Source organism: Raphanus sativus, unplaced genomic scaffold (assembly GCF_000801105.2).
Source record: "Raphanus sativus cultivar WK10039 unplaced genomic scaffold, ASM80110v3 Scaffold2331, whole genome shotgun sequence".
NCBI lineage: Eukaryota > Viridiplantae > Streptophyta > Magnoliopsida > Brassicales > Brassicaceae > Raphanus > Raphanus sativus.
The window spans coordinates 1-15,603 of record NW_026617640.1 but is presented as its reverse complement, the minus strand read 5'-3'; the positions used below and the strand labels follow the sequence as shown (position 1 = coordinate 15,603).

General features: G+C 33.1%; 5 protein-coding genes and 1 long non-coding RNA gene across 8 annotated transcripts; 1 reads left to right on the top strand and 5 right to left on the bottom strand.

The window, feature by feature from the left end:
• Positions 1–621: 621 nt before the first annotated feature.
• On the bottom strand, positions 622–2,863 carry LOC130505509 (uncharacterized). Of its 3 annotated transcripts, none has more exons than XR_008941719.1 (4): positions 2,704–2,863; positions 2,552–2,622; positions 1,944–2,100; positions 622–851 (listed from the first exon to the last, which is right to left on the bottom strand). It is a non-coding gene; the product is annotated as an uncharacterized LOC130505509 (long non-coding RNA). The 3 variants fall into 3 exon arrangements; XR_008941720.1 differs by having other exon boundaries at positions 622–838; XR_008941718.1 differs by having other exon boundaries at positions 622–2,100.
• Positions 2,864–6,335: 3,472 nt separating this feature from the next.
• Positions 6,336–8,299, bottom strand: LOC130505513 (thioredoxin domain-containing protein PLP3A-like). The gene is made up of 8 exons (XM_057000119.1): positions 7,965–8,299; positions 7,548–7,622; positions 7,416–7,463; positions 7,197–7,339; positions 7,050–7,122; positions 6,903–6,964; positions 6,710–6,807; positions 6,336–6,614 (listed from the first exon to the last, which is right to left on the bottom strand). The coding sequence occupies exons 1-8, from the start codon at positions 8,046–8,048 to the stop codon at positions 6,505–6,507; spliced, it is 693 nt and encodes a 230-aa protein (XP_056856099.1). The 5' UTR covers positions 8,049–8,299; the 3' UTR covers positions 6,336–6,504.
• A 141-nt stretch (positions 8,300–8,440) lies between these two features.
• LOC130505512 (uncharacterized) lies at positions 8,441–9,871 on the bottom strand. The gene is made up of 4 exons (XM_057000118.1): positions 9,525–9,871; positions 9,254–9,433; positions 8,937–9,178; positions 8,441–8,867 (listed from the first exon to the last, which is right to left on the bottom strand). The coding sequence occupies exons 1-4, from the start codon at positions 9,816–9,818 to the stop codon at positions 8,615–8,617; spliced, it is 969 nt and encodes a 322-aa protein (XP_056856098.1). The 5' UTR covers positions 9,819–9,871; the 3' UTR covers positions 8,441–8,614.
• A 92-nt stretch (positions 9,872–9,963) lies between these two features.
• Positions 9,964–11,132, bottom strand: LOC130505514 (uncharacterized). The gene is made up of 3 exons (XM_057000120.1): positions 10,832–11,132; positions 10,489–10,610; positions 9,964–10,325 (listed from the first exon to the last, which is right to left on the bottom strand). Exons 1-3 carry the CDS (start codon positions 11,088–11,090, stop codon positions 10,158–10,160), a joined length of 549 nt encoding a protein of 182 aa, XP_056856100.1. The 5' UTR covers positions 11,091–11,132; the 3' UTR covers positions 9,964–10,157.
• A 407-nt stretch (positions 11,133–11,539) lies between these two features.
• Positions 11,540–12,393, top strand: LOC130505511 (uncharacterized). Its single transcript, XM_057000117.1, has 3 exons — positions 11,540–11,652; positions 11,751–11,826; positions 11,923–12,393. Exons 1-3 carry the CDS (start codon positions 11,611–11,613, stop codon positions 12,198–12,200), a joined length of 396 nt encoding a protein of 131 aa, XP_056856097.1. The 5' UTR covers positions 11,540–11,610; the 3' UTR covers positions 12,201–12,393.
• A 2,651-nt stretch (positions 12,394–15,044) lies between these two features.
• On the bottom strand, positions 15,045–15,536 carry LOC130505510 (thioredoxin H1-like; the record flags this gene model as incomplete). Its single annotated transcript, XM_057000116.1, has 2 exons — positions 15,045–15,289; positions 15,414–15,536. Coding segments are annotated over 2 exons (255 nt in total), but the record flags the coding sequence as incomplete, so codon positions are not given.
• Between the last annotated feature and the right edge of the window lie 67 nt (positions 15,537–15,603).

Sequence of the window (15,603 nt, the reverse complement as noted above, 5' to 3'; positions counted from 1 at the left end):
TGATCCGCGCTTTCAAAGCGCGGGTTTATGTTTGGTGAAAATTTTATATAATCACATTTATATAATCCGTCTTGTATATATATTTATATAATCCGTCTCATATATGTATTTTATATCCAGATTTATGTTCGGTAAAACTATATTATACATGTATTTTTAGGTTTTTAATTTTGAATTAGATATTTTAAATATAAATCAATATAACAGTTTTATAGTTTTGATCGGTGTTTTGAAATTCGATTGAGACCTGCGGTTGAACGGATTACCGGTTGATCAAAGATAAATTCAGTTCAGGTTTGAAAAAAAAAACAAAATTTAAAAATCCAATAAAAACTACTAAAATCGAAATCCAGTTACCGGTTGAACCACTGGTTGAACCAATAAACAATTTTTATTTTTTATAAATAATTTTTGTTAGATAGTTGGGATTATATTTAGGAAAAAGTGGTTTAAAACCAAACCATTAAATAGTTTGAGAAAAAACGATGCAGTTTCAAACATGTCCGGTTGGAAAAATATTAAAATGATGCAGTATCAAACACGGAATAATCACATACCAAAATTGAATTAGGAAACCGGTGGTTAATGACAAACCAAAAACAATTAAAAAAAAAACCAATGCAAAATGTCCAAAATGTCATTAATGAATACAAAAGAAAGTCTCTTTAATAGGGGTGAACAGAGTAAAAATCCAAATGTGCTTGTACTTTAATAGTATAGATAATTATTTTACAAATATATTTCATTTTTCATTTTTGTAGTATACGTATCAAAAACAAATTCTCATGTACTCTTAATAATCTTCCATGAACACCACTGCTTCATCGTCCATTAGAATCTGCAAACTTTCACTTCAAAACAACATATTGATGTGCTATAATTGTTTCCATTACCATTCATCAGTTCCAATCATTTTTTTATTATTTTACAAACAATTGCATATCAAACCCAATATACAAGTTACAATATTTTACAGGTTACGATATGCAAGGCGGTGAAAGTTTTTGATTTTTATAAACCACTAAACTAAAAGCAAACAAAAAAATTATAATCAACTAAATTTCCGGAATTTCCATGCATACCAATATCGAATATTCTAAAACATAAATACCAAATCGTTTTCGAATCAATAACCATATACAACTAAATACTTAAATAAAAAAAACCATAACTCTACTCAAATAAACTAAAATCTAGGTAAGTTGTTAAATTAAGGAAACCGAATATAGTAGATCGTAAATAACTGAGCAATCTAAGTATCCTCATATATATTCAAAATATCATTAACAACCAATCATAAAATAAAAACAGCAGCATTTAATAACTTAAATCTATATAATTCAAACATGAAAATATAATTCACCATAAATTGAATAAACTTGATCCCCAAGATATATGATTCACTAAACAGACGGCTAATTTTAAGAAAATATATACAATTTGAATGCCCTAAACCATCAAACTATTCTTTTCTTATATATACAGCATTTTGACCTCAGAGCAACACACATATTTCAATACATTTCTCAATCTGTTTCTTATAGAATACGGCAGAGGGAAAGCAACAGTACAATCAGCAGTATTCAAGGTGGAATAGATTCATAATAGCATATCAGACTACAACACAAACAAATAGTTCAGGCCTTACTGATATTCCACATTTTCAAACGGGAACCAATTATACATAAGGTTCTGAAGGTAGAGTTTCATGTGTTTTTTTAAATCATATCGAAAATCTATTTGTTTGTATATGTTTTTAATATATCCATTCTCATCTGTCGTTTCTCTCTAAAATTTCAGAGAAAATCACACCAGTGAGACGACGTTTAAGCAAACTAAGTCATGTTCAATTACCCAGCTTAGGAAGATACCTCACACACACGATAATGATATGTCTCCTAACTCAATATTTTAGACACTGCCACCAAACAATCAGTTTATACCTTTGAAATCTATATTCGGCTGGGTACTGAAGGATATCACTAACTCACATCAGAGTGGTGTTTTTGGCTCACAAGTGGTTCAATTTCCTTATATATTTTCTCCAAGATTTGGCGCACTTTCGCAAACTCTGTACCTTGCTTCAACGAGTATGGGATACTGCAAAGGTAAGTGAAAAGACAGCCATATCAACATACGATAATACTTTGTAACAATATGTTTTGTGCTAATTTGATACTTTCATCACAGAAAAAAACGGAAACAAAAGCCATTGGATCAAAAATGTCAGTTGTAAGTTTCTATGAAGTTTATGTGATTATGTTTTGTTTTATGTTAATGTATAACATACAGCTAATGGACTTCTAAAGTTTGTAGCCAAAAAAATATCAGAAACTTCGAACCCCATTATCTATATCATCATCTCGCAACCAACAATTCAGCAGTAATGAAAGAAAGACCAGTTTAACATTGCAGAACACTATGATTCCACCAAAATCCAGATTTAATATTACTGTTATTGAGCCAAAAAGGTTGTTTGGAACTGATGATATTAATCCGGGTGAAGGTATTTTTTTCCTATAACTGGATTTATGACCTAATGAAGACAAACCTTTGGATTTTTTATGACTACATGTGATTCTTTTTGATGTACTTTTGTTCTATTTCACCTTCTGGTTTATTCTGTCATGTAAAGAAAAAAGACAGTAAGAGCAAAAACAAAAAATTTTCGAAACTAGATCTTTAATCAAGACAAAAACTTACCAATCTTGTCTTTCTTTCTCCGAATGGAAAAAAAAAGATGATTTGTCTAAGTTTTCCAGATTCACCGCTTTGGATAGATCTCTCAGAATCTGTCAGTTCTTTTTTTTCTTAGGACATTATTTCTGATTTTTTTTGTCTGGATAACACTAATCTTTTTAGATTTCAGGCCACAACTTTTTTTAATTATTTAATATAGACCTTGAAGATTTACGGACCAACAAGGCAATAATATTATTTGAAGCCCACTTTATATTACACAATCGAAATTCAACAAAACCCCAATGAAGTATATGTATTTTATAAATTTGAAAATCCAGTCAACAGCCCAAACACAATAATAAAAATAATCTATGAAGCAATAATTGTTAATATTTCTATAATCATTCAATTTATAATTTACAACATACAATTTATCATCTTAGTTATGAGACCAAATATATTTAAATAAACATACCAAATTAAGAGGGGGTTATTGGTTTAGAATTTTTAAGGAATTATAAAATTTTAAGAATCCATGGTTATTGGTTTATGGATTTTAAAAATCTTTCCAAAATCCATTGTTATTGGTTTAAAGACTTTTAAATTCCATTCAAATCTTCTGTTATTCAAAAAGTTTAGTTTTTATTGATTTTGATATTCTATTAAATTCTATGGTTATTGGGAGTTGAATTTTTTATATATTTACTCATAAGCTAGATTTTGAAAATACCATGTCTACTTATAAGATTTCTGAAATCTGTGTACTAATAAAAACATTTCCTTACAGTATGATATTTTTTTCTTGTTTGACATGTGATTTTCAGAAGATTTCTTTGTAGATTAGTTTCATATTTGGTGTGTTCTAACATAATCTTTCGTTTGTAAGAGTGATGTCTCAAAAAAAATGTCAATGAAAACAAGACTATTAAAAATCTGCCATGTAGTATGAAGATAAAAAATGACTATTTTCATAACAAATCAAATAACAAACCATAATACAAAGAATCAATACCATAAAATGCATTTGTCTATGTGAACACACCAAACGATAATCTAATAGTGTCTCATCGAGATTTATTGTTGAAAATTTTCTACAATATTCCTGTATATTACCTTAGAAGGATTTTTTTTTAAAACTACATTGTGCAAATTTTAAATAATCAATAACAATCTATAGAAATTAATACAAATTATTTGATAGAAATTTAGAAAACATTTGTGAAATCTCATAAACTTTTAAAAATCTGTCAATTTCTAAAATCACTAAACTCTTTCCAAATTCTATTTCCAATAACCCCCCCTAAGAGAAATTGATACAAAATTAAAAAACTGAAGAATCAAAGGGATAGAAGTTATTATATTTAGTTTTTAAAATTATGTTTTAAACCGGGTAGGTTTAGCGGGGTTTTAAGGGTTTTTAAATTTTGGTTTTTCACAAAACTTAAACCAAATTTATTTTGGATCACCAGGTTTATCGGTTCAACCGTATGTCCTGGTCAAAATTCAAAAAACTACCTATAACTTAAAAATATATAATCTCACATGATTCGTAAGTTATACTTAAAAATATGAATATGATATATACTATATATTTTTTGCATATTTTAATTTTTGAAAGCAATACAAAAATTTAAAACATATACATGATTATCTATTTTAGAGTTGTAGTTAAAATTTTAAAATATATACTATTAAACCAATGGGAACTGTTTTCACTTGCTCAAAACATAAACTAAAATCTCAAATATGTAACTCGAAATAGTATTACGCATCCTAGTATGTGTTTTGCTATAATTTACAACCAAAGTATACATGGTTTAATATTTAAATTTAACAGGAAACAACTCCCGCGCTTTCAAATCGCGGGTCAGTATCTAGTATCAATTGAAGAAGATACCAAGTGGATGGATCAGAATATTGATCAAGTATGTGGCTTCCTCACTGACAATCAGATCAATCGTTGGGAGCATATAGCTCAAAATATCTCACTCCGGCAAATCAAGTCTTGTACAAACTTGTGTGCTCGAACTGGATCCCTACCATGAACTATACAACGATGAATCATGAGCGTCTTAGGCTCATCTACATGATTTATCATCATCGGGGGTTTGACTTTTTGGAAAGATAATCTACAATCAGATTATGTCTATGGCTGAGAAAACTAACAACAAAAAAGTCGCATGGAATCATATTCTCTACCTTAATTCAGCAAGTCTTTGTTATTCTTGCTTGAAAGGATATAATATGAGGATAGTATCCACGGTTGATCACTCCAACTTTTAACGTGGGAGTTCATTGCGACACAGGTTAGTCCAGCAGAGATAGCTGAACAACTCATGAGGAATGAGAATGTTGATAGGATTCTTGAGGGTTTGATTGAGTTCTTGAAAGTCAAAAAGATCGAAAATGAAGAAGATGAGGCTAGGAAGGAAGAGCAAGAATTGGAGAACAAGGGCAAGGCCACCCAGGGCAAAGACTTGGAGGTCAAGAAAAACGTAGAGGTTGATGAACAGCTTATTAGAAGCCAGTGAAAGTAACTTGTGAAATTAGAAGATGATTATTAAATAACATGCATTAATTATTGATAGTTTATTTTGAGATGATAGAACTTTTCAGTTTTGTAAGCAAGACATGGATCAAGATAGAACGCTGCTTACACATGAAAAGCTCCATAGCACGTGATGGCCCTCATGGCCGATTGCTAACCTGCTGAATGTCGAAATTGCATTTAAAACACTTTTCCGCAACAATTTTACTAATTAAGAAAATTTGTTAAATCAAATAAAAAATGTAAATTTTGTGATTTTGCTGATAAAAATACAAAATTGAGGGTTCTGATTGTTAACGAGGTTGTATAACCAGAACTGCAGAATAGTTTTATATAACTGGATAAATTTAGCAAAATGGTGGAATATAAATAATGTTAAATCTTATATACATTATTTAGTCTATTAAAAAAGTTGATAAAATTAATTTGTTATAATACAAAATTTCACCATCGTATAATTAAATAATATGAAAATAATAATTATTTATTTAGTAGTTTAAATTTTCATTATCATATAGTTAAATAATATAAAAAGTTGATTTCATAAATAATCTAATAAAATTTCGGTTGTGATTAGTAATATGTTGAATGGTGGCACTGTGTTAAAAACTTCATTCCCCAAGAATTTTACCAGTTAAATAATTATGGAATAAAATAAAATAAAAACACAAGTTTTGCGTTTTCACTGATAGAAATTCAAAGAAACTTTCACTAAATGAAAAAAATGAGGTTTTAATCATGTCATGTGTTATAGCAACTAGTACATGGATGGATTGGAGAAGGGTTTGTCATATTGAGAAATTGATAATGGAGAAGGTTGCTTTTCAGGACTCACGAATTGGTGTCTAGTAGAAGTTGTTAACAAAAACATGTAGTGGACCCATCTTTACTTGCAAGATTCATGACATGGTGATTGTCTTGTTCAAGAAACTCCTTGTACTTGACACGACAAACTGCGGATGGGTGCAAGCTCAGTGAAGTCAGAAAACTTGGTCTTTCTCTGACTCGTGGCGACCAGATTGAAGATGTTGGCTTTAGTGTGTGGACGAAAACACTACCACACATGACCTGATTTATGGCAACGTTTTTAAGCAAACCGTTGGAATGTTTGTGTCAGCAACAATAAACATGGTGCATTACATACAAAGTCATGTAGCATTTAACAGTTGGGATAATATGTCGAAATGTCCTTTTCTAGTAACATATAACAAAAGAGCAAAAGGCAAAGCAGAGACAAGCAGCAATGCAAAAATCTGTGAGGTAAAGCTGGTTGATCAGTCAGAGTCAGAGTCCAGATTCTCTGAAGACCTAACCGAACGCCTTATGCTCTCTTGGTATTCAGCATCTTCATCATCTTCCTCTTTCTTCTTCTTGCTGAGCATTCCTGTTTTAAATAATTCTCCACATTTTAGAATAACAATACTCTATATGAACACTTTAATTACTCAAAAAGATGGATGTGTGGTCGGTCCACCATACCTTTTTTAATCAGAACGTTCTCCAATTTGGTAGTGGTGAAATCATCCTTTGTGCCAAGATCCTGGAACCCAACAAGCCTATCTATCGCAATTCCCTTGCTGAGTAGAATGATAAAAAAAAGCCATATTCAATCAGTAAAAATAGCCTAGGCAACAAGCCATGTAATGTAAGAAAGAACCGAAAGAGATGAAACCTGAAAAGCAAAACGCAAGGCAAGGTCTTTATTGCTAGTTTCGTGACAAAGAAAGGAGCATTCTGCATTTATATCATCATCACCTAAGCATTAGTTTCACAACCCATTTTTATCTATCTTTTTTTTTAGTAAAGTTGGTTGACTGACCTCTGCGTCAACTCTAATGAACTTAGTGTCCACATGTCTAGGGGCAAGAGTCTTCAGATGCTTGTCCATAATCCTAATATATACATTAGGTTTTGTATGAGCTCACATAAACAGAAGATAAAAAAAAAAGAAGAGAGAGATGTTTACTTGCAGCGGTAAAACTCCTTGTGGTAGAAATGACAAATAACATTGGGACTCGTGGTGACTTCCCCCAAGAAATCACCCTCGGTTACCTCTCGATATTCACCATGTCCTTGTCTTTTGAACGCTTCTCTCTTCTCAACTTCTCTCTGCTCCAGTTCAGATAGAGATTTTTAGTTCATAACCAATAAAAAAGTAAGCAAGTGGGAAAAGTTTATCAACAACCTTGAGTGCAGCAATCCTATCAGCGTGCAACTTTTCTAGCTCTGGATCCTACAGAACATGAGAGTCAACACCACCGTTAGAGACAGAAGCTTCAAAATACTCAAAAATAGCAAGAAACAGTTGTGCACTTACATCCATGAGATCATCAAGATCAACCTCCTCATTCACATGATTCGATGATTGCGCCTTCTCATTTGCAAGAACTTCCTGCACACACAGCCCCGTATACAGATGAAAAAAAAAACAGATGAATCATTTCGTAACACAGATCATAACCACTTGTCTGAATATAATATCCAAAAATTGTGCCAAAAAACAGAGACTCATAAAGTCTACACCTTTTCCAGACATAACCAAAAAAAAAAAGAACAACATTTCGTAACACAGATCATAACCACTTGTCTGAATATAATATCCAAAGACACACACACACAGAGAGATCATATGCTAAAAACACGAAAACGAATATATACAATTTTTCAAAAAAGTTGAGAGAAAGGCATCGCATTTGATGGATTCCAATACTCAATAGAGAAAACTGATTTTAACCTTTTTGTAATCTCTAGCAGCTGCAGCCAATACGTTTCCGAAGGCCAGATTCGAGAGTGTCGACTTTACTGCATCCGGATCCATCTTTAGTGCCCCCCCCCCCAAAAAAGATATCTACGCTCCTCCGAGATTTTTCTTACTGGTTCATAAATTATAAACAGAGTGAGCAATCCGAAATTGGAGTGTTTCTTATTGCCTTCAATTTCAAATCTGGAGCGGAAAAGAAACATCAAAAATAATCCCAAAAATCAACAGCTGAACATCAAAGGTGGAAGATAACCAAAACGACGGCGTTTTAGAGGGAAATATGCATCAGGACTTCCGTTTCAAGCCCTTGTGTTTATGGGCTGTACGAAAAGCCCCATACGGCCCAAAATGTATACACTAAGCAAAGACTTTCTTTATCTAGGTCACTTATTGTGATGATTCAGAAGACACATTTCTACCGTAAACAAAAAGTGTGTAGAAACTTATGGAGCAAGCAACAAATGTTTGATATCAACGACTATATACTGTCTTTCTCACTTTATTTAACCATTATTTTGCCCAAGTGATCGGCTTCATTATTGGATACACATTAGTAGTTTAATTAGTTGTAGCAACATAGTAGTTTCTTTTTTATAAAGGCCATAAAAACGGCATGATGTTTTTTACTCTGTTGTTGTACATAACTTGTTGAAGAAGGAAAGAATCTCCTCCGAGACTTGTTTAGCCTTCTCTTGCTGGATAAAATGATGACCATCCTCAATTACAACAACTTCAACGTTAGGCACATGACTCTTGAACATCTCTCCCTTCACATACCCCATCGTTTCATTTGCTCCTATATCTTTGTCTCCGGCGATAAACTTTGTCGGAACAAGGATCTTGGAGCCTTCCCACGGCGCCAATATCTCCCAGTTCCTGAAAATTTTGATCACAATTTGCGCCAATAACAAGAAGGACACACTAATGGGAAGATTGAAAACTTACAGATCCATGGCTCTGTAGTAATTCAACGGGCCAGTGAATCCAGATCTCTGAAACTTGTCTGCATAAACCTGAATCTCCTCTTCTGTTATCCACTCTGGAATCTTCGATGGAATCTCAAGGTCATCGATGATCTCTGTACCGGGAGGAGCCACCATGAAATCTGTTCTCGTCGTTAGCAAGAACTTCTTCATAACCGTCTTGCAATCATGCTTGGCAAATGCAGCCTCAGCTCTTCCAGGTTTCTTGTAAAATAAACAAGGAACTGAATCAGACGAAGATGATAGAAACAAAACCACAACAAATCTTGAAAAGTTTACCTGAAACTGAGTGATGTATAACCCATCTCCAAAGGTTTTGGAAAACTCTGAAGGTTTGAGGTTTGGATCTCTTGGAGAATATGGAACAGAGAGACTTATGAAACCTTTGACTCTGTCTGGTCTAAACAAGCATAGAGACCAACCTATAACTGATCCCCAGTCATGTCCAGCCACAAAAGCCTATTTAACCAGTAAGAAACAAAAACAATAATTGTAATCCTCTAATTTTTTTTCTTCTTTTTATCAAAAATGTAAAATCTCTATATCTAACCTGAGCAGTGCCGTAGTGATCAAGCAAACCGATGACATCAGCGACAAGGTGGCTCACAGTGTAAGACTCGTGGCTTGGAAGGAACTCGGAGTCACCGTAGCCTCTGAGGTCTGGAGCAACCACGTGGTAGCCATGGCTGGACAAGAAATCGATCTGGTGACGCCACGAGAACCATGTCTCGGGGAAGCCATGGAGTAACAGAACCAAAGGTCCTCTTTCGTCTCCTTTCTCAGCAACGTTTAACCAAATCCCGTTGGTCTTGATCTTCTTCTCTCTCACTAAGCTTGTTTTCATGATTCTTGATATGATGGAAGGGATGAACCTAGTGAAGACTTTTATTACAAGAATTTGAGATTTTGAATGTTACGTAACGATCTCTGAGTCATGGATTTCAGTTACTTCCAGTTGACGTGAATAAAAGACTCTCGACAAGTTTCCAGAAAGAAGAAACACATGACTGAGATTATAAAAGACAAGAAACGTCAAGTAACTCTCGGTTCTTACGAAACAGTAGAGGGACAGACAAGAGTGAGTGAATCTCGGCAACACAACAAAGAAGGTAGGAGCAAAACCTAATTCAAAAGAAAAGAGATTTATTCTATGTTTTTTTTTGGATGAATGAAAAAAAGCAATTCAAGAAGACATTGACTTCTTCTTCTCTTCTTCGAGTCGCTGAAGCTCAGCCAGCCTTTCTTCCCAAGCTCGCTCCCTTGCGACTTTAGCCATCTTGCGTTCCACTTCCTTGATTCTCTTCTTCCTCTTCGCCTCTTGCACCAGCGCTTGTCTCTTCTTCTTCTCAGACTGTGAAAAAGTATTAAGACTTATCTCATTAGTAAACCACATTACTCATCTATAATAAAAATAAAAATAAAAAAATAACACCCTACCAAATGTACATATATGCAAAAGACTTCAATATCTTTTTTTTAAAAGACGACAAACTTGAGAGAGAAAGCACACATACCAGTATGAAAGCACGGCGCTGCCCTATGCGCTTCTTAGCATTCCTTCTTTTGACACTACCCTTGCTGGGATTGTTTGAAGCAATTGGCTCGCCAGGTGTATACTGAACATATGCATAAGGCCCTGCATTTTCCTCAAAAACAATTTTATTCAATCCAAACCATATTATAATATTCTCTGTCTAACATAAACTTCTTTAAGTAAGAACACTCTCAACTTTAGCTTTAAACACACAATCACAAGTTCCACCAAAAAAAAAAGTAACACAAAAGATTCTTCATGCTAAAACCCCCTAGTTAAAATGGATACATTAACATCAATCTTTAAGCGCAACTAAGACAAACCTGGAGGTTTAAGTTTGAATCTTTTCTTCTTGGGATGACTCATGGGCCGTCTCTTCGGGAGCCGAGTATCGGTTAAGCTCAAGCTATGAAAATGATTTGCCATCGGAATCCATGGCAACCTCGATCCACCGGAGAAGGAGGACCATACCTCGTGTCTCGCAGCCGGAATCGCAGGCGTAGAGGAGCGGCTAGAGACGACACGCGAAGCTAGGGTTCTCGACAGTGGTCGGAGAATCGATCTAATCGCACCGAAACCCATTTCACCAAAAGCATTAACGGAAGAGATTGCGATGCTTTGACTCTCCGCTAAACCCTGAATACCACAGTGAGCTATAATGGGCCGAAAAATTATAATTGGGCTAATGACTGTGGTGTTCTACGTTGGCCTAATAAAGGCCCATAATACGTTATTCTGTATATCGTATTAAAACTAAAATCACGTAGATTGCAATAAACAAAATATGTGTGTTTATTGTCTGAAGATATGGAGCTGGAGAGAGACTTGTGTTCTAATTTTCTAACGACAGTAATCCCAAAGTATGCCACATAAGGAAAGCAAATATTATCCCATTAACGACACTGATTCCAAATATGAAACCCATTATGTAAAATATGGATATGGTAATTACCATATTAGATACAGATTTAAATATCCAGTATTGCATCATCGAAGCCAATTAATATAAATATATACACCGTTCCCGTTCATTTTTTTCACAGGAAAACAAAAACTTTCAACTACATACATAGTCTTCTTCACGAGTTCATTTATATAAAAGATGACAAGCATGTTTTTCTCAAATCGTCGGACGACAAGGCTGGTCCGTTTTTAATCGTCATGTGTTCTCATTTCATGTATTTATAATTCTTGCTATTTGTATGTTACCTTTTTTAAGATTATTCGAACGTTTTCTTGCAGACTTGTGGGTTCAAATTGAACACTAACTCACCCGAGTGGCACAAGAGCATGACGAAAATTCTCAAGAAAATCAGAGGTTTGTACACTTTCATTTCGTATACACACATTTTGACATTTATATACCGTCTCAAATAATTTATTTTCTGATTATGAGTTTTTATTTATGGTTTAGGAGGAAACTTTTGGATAGACGTGGACGAAGGAATGGCATACGTAACGGGTCAAGGCGACCCAAACAAGCTATTGAAATTGATGGCTTCGAGGAAAGGCAAAGATGCTGAAATGGCCTTTGTGAAAACCGGAATACATCATCATTCTAATTTTGGCAACAGCTATCAAAACTCTTACTTTGGCCAATCAACGCCTTATTGGCCTGCAGGGCCGCCGGCTATGCAACCTTACCAACATCAGTATTCTTATCCGGGTGGATATGGTTACAGTTATTATTAGGATTTTATGTAGTTTTGTTTTATAAAACTACGTCGAGATCAAGCAAAACCCTTCTTTCTTTAGTCTGTTAGGGTTTTCTGCTTGTATCTTTTTTTTTGTTTTTGCTTTATTTGATTTAAGTTCTCTCTGCTATTTATTAGTATCAGCAGAAGAGGATCAAGGATAAAAGGAGGTTTTTGAATTTTGTAAGAATCCAGTGATTACTCACTGAATTTTCAAGGGAGTTTTGAAGTTCTTATTTTCACGTTTGCATAGTTTTTCTTTCTTTTACCATTTGTGCATACAAAAGTCTAGATTCTCTCCTGCTTCTCGTCGTCAATTAGCTTTTTATAAAAGGAAAAAAAAAACTTGAGCTAGTAAAAATAAAATAAAATGAGATTAAAAGAATAACTATTAATATAAATTGATTAAAATCTAATTAATATAATATGTGACGAGATTTGCGTCGTAATTTTATACCACTAAAGAATCTGGATCATCAGATCGCCACATAAAGGAGCAAAATATCATATGCCATTAACGACAATAATTTCATATATGGAAGGAACCCTTAATGTGAAATATAGATATGGTCAATTACCATATAAATACAGATTACAAATCCAATATTAGATTCTATTTTGCCAACAAAGTCCAATATTAAATATTGAAACTAACATACATATACTGTACACCACTCTTTCATTATGCAAAGAATATCTAGCAAAACTTGCAATTGTACACAACTCTATATATATGGTTGTCGTCAGGAGGTCATAAAAATGACAAGCATATTTTTTGTCGAGCTTTCAGAAAACTACAAGGCTAGTCCGTTTACAATCTATCACTAAATGATTCACAATCATACTTCTTATTTTGCATTGATAAAATCTATACTATTAAAGTACAAGCATGTTTTGGATTTTTACTCTTTTTACCCCTACCGAAGAATATTTCTTTTGTATTCATTAAGGATATTCTGGACATTCTGCGCCAGTTTCTTCTTAATTATTTTTTGGTTTGTCATTAATCACCGGTTTCCTAATTTAATTTCGGCCTGCGATTATTTCTTTGTTTGATACTGCATCGATTATTTCCATGTTTGATACTGTTATTAACACCGGTTTTCTAATTCTAAAATTATTAATTTTGACAACAATCATTATCATTTAGAACGATTTTGAAAAATATAAATATATTTTAAACAAATTTCCAACTTATGATCACCGAATTTGTCTTATCATTAGAAAAAATCACAATATTAAAAATACCGGGTTACAAACCGGTAATTCGTTCAACCGCAGGTCCGAGTCGGGTTTCAAAACACCGATCAAAACTATAAAACTGTTATATTGATTTATATTTAAAATATCTAATTCAAAATTAAAAACCTAAAAATACATGTACAATATAGTTTTAACCGAACATAAACCCAGATATAAAACACATATATGAGACGGGTTATATAAATGCATATACAAGATAGATTATATAAATGCGATTATATAAAATTTTCACCAAACATAAACCCGCGCTTTCATATAGTTTTAACTGAACATAAACCCGGATATAAAACACATATATGAGACGGGTTATATAAATGCATATACAAGATGGATTATATAAATGTGATTATATAAAATTTTCACCAAACATAAACTCGCGCTTTGAAAGCGCGGGTCAAAATCTAGTCTATCTTATTAAAACAGAAACATTCTGTTGGACCTAACATTTATTTTGTAAGTTTTTAAATTAAATACACATTTATACTTTATAGTTAAACGTACATTAAATCACTAATGTTCCTTTCTTTATACTACTATTCATGTTTCCAAACAATATACTTATTTCTTTATACTACTATCAATGTTTCCAAACAATATATTTTTATACTACTATCAATGTTTCCAAATAATACAAAAATTAATCTTAGTTATTTTATATCTATCATTTTCTCTTTAAAATTTTGTAGAAACGTTATAATTTCATAAATTGCAAAATAATGAACTTTAAAATTTGGATTATAAGACTACAAAATATGAAACTATTACAATTTAAATCCAATTAGATTACATATCGGTCATCCATCAGTTCAATCGGTTAGTCTCGGGTTTTAGTAATTTTTTTAATATGAATATTTTAAAAACCTAAATTGAATTGTCAGATCTCCGGATTAACTGGTATAATCACAATCGGGTTGAATTTAAAAACACTGATTTAAATGCAAAATATTTTAAATACACACTCTTTAAAAATTACCAAAATATTTGTGCTTCCAAAGCGCGGGTCAAAATCTAGTTATTGATTAAGACTATTTTATTACTGACTTGCGGGTTCAATGTGAATACAGACTCTCCCCAGTGAATAGCATCACGAATATCCTCAAGATAATCAAAGGTTTGTTATTTGACATAAACATAAATTTATATATCGTGTACATCGTCAAAGTACCATTTTGTAAAGCTGATAATGCCTTTTTATGATTTTAGAAGGGAAATTTTGAAAGACATTAAGCTATTGAAACTGATAGGTTCGAACAGAGGCAAGGATGCTGAAATAGCCTTTGTGAAACCTGAAGGGCAACATCAAAACACCTTATTTAAACATATTTTCATCTGTATCCAAACAAGGCCAGTGAGCTTTCCCGTCTTCAGCTAAGGAACACCACCATTAGCTGCCTCATTTTTTTAAACTGTCTTTTAGTCACATCCATTGTAAGCAAATTTCTTTTTAGGAGAAGCAGACGAAAGTAGAAAAAGCAAGAAGCAACTGGGATAAACAAAGCAAAATAATAATTCATCAAATTCTAACAGATCTTATCAGATAAGATTAAACAGGAATCATCATAATATTCATAGCAAGGCATTCATAACAAAGGCGGGAACAAAGTCATAACATCTCAAGAGTAAATAGAAAGGAATTAACCAATGACTTAATAGTCTTAAGACAGAAGACATGTCAAAGCTAAAAGGGTGTAGTTAAGCCAAGTGTTTGGCAATAGTAGACTGAAGCTCATCTTTCCTGGCCCCAACAACTTTGTCTACAATCTTTCCTTCTTTCATGAACATGAAGGTCGGCATCGACTCAATGGCCCAGTCACTCGCCACTGACTGTTCCATACAAAAACAAAAAGGTAACTTGTGAGATCTTTTGATCATATAAGAATTAAAAACAAACTCTCTCAACAAAGAGGATGAATAAAGAGAAACATGGTTGAGTTTTTTGTATTTTTACCTTCAATTCGTCAATATCAACCTTCAGGAAAATCACATTAGGGAGTTTCTTAGCCAAATCAGCAAAGAATGGAGCTATGAAACGACATGGTCCACACCAAGAAGCCGTGAAATCAACCACCACCTTCAACAATTAAACCCTCTCATGAATCATTTAATTAAAAAAATTAACAATACAATGAAAGAGACCA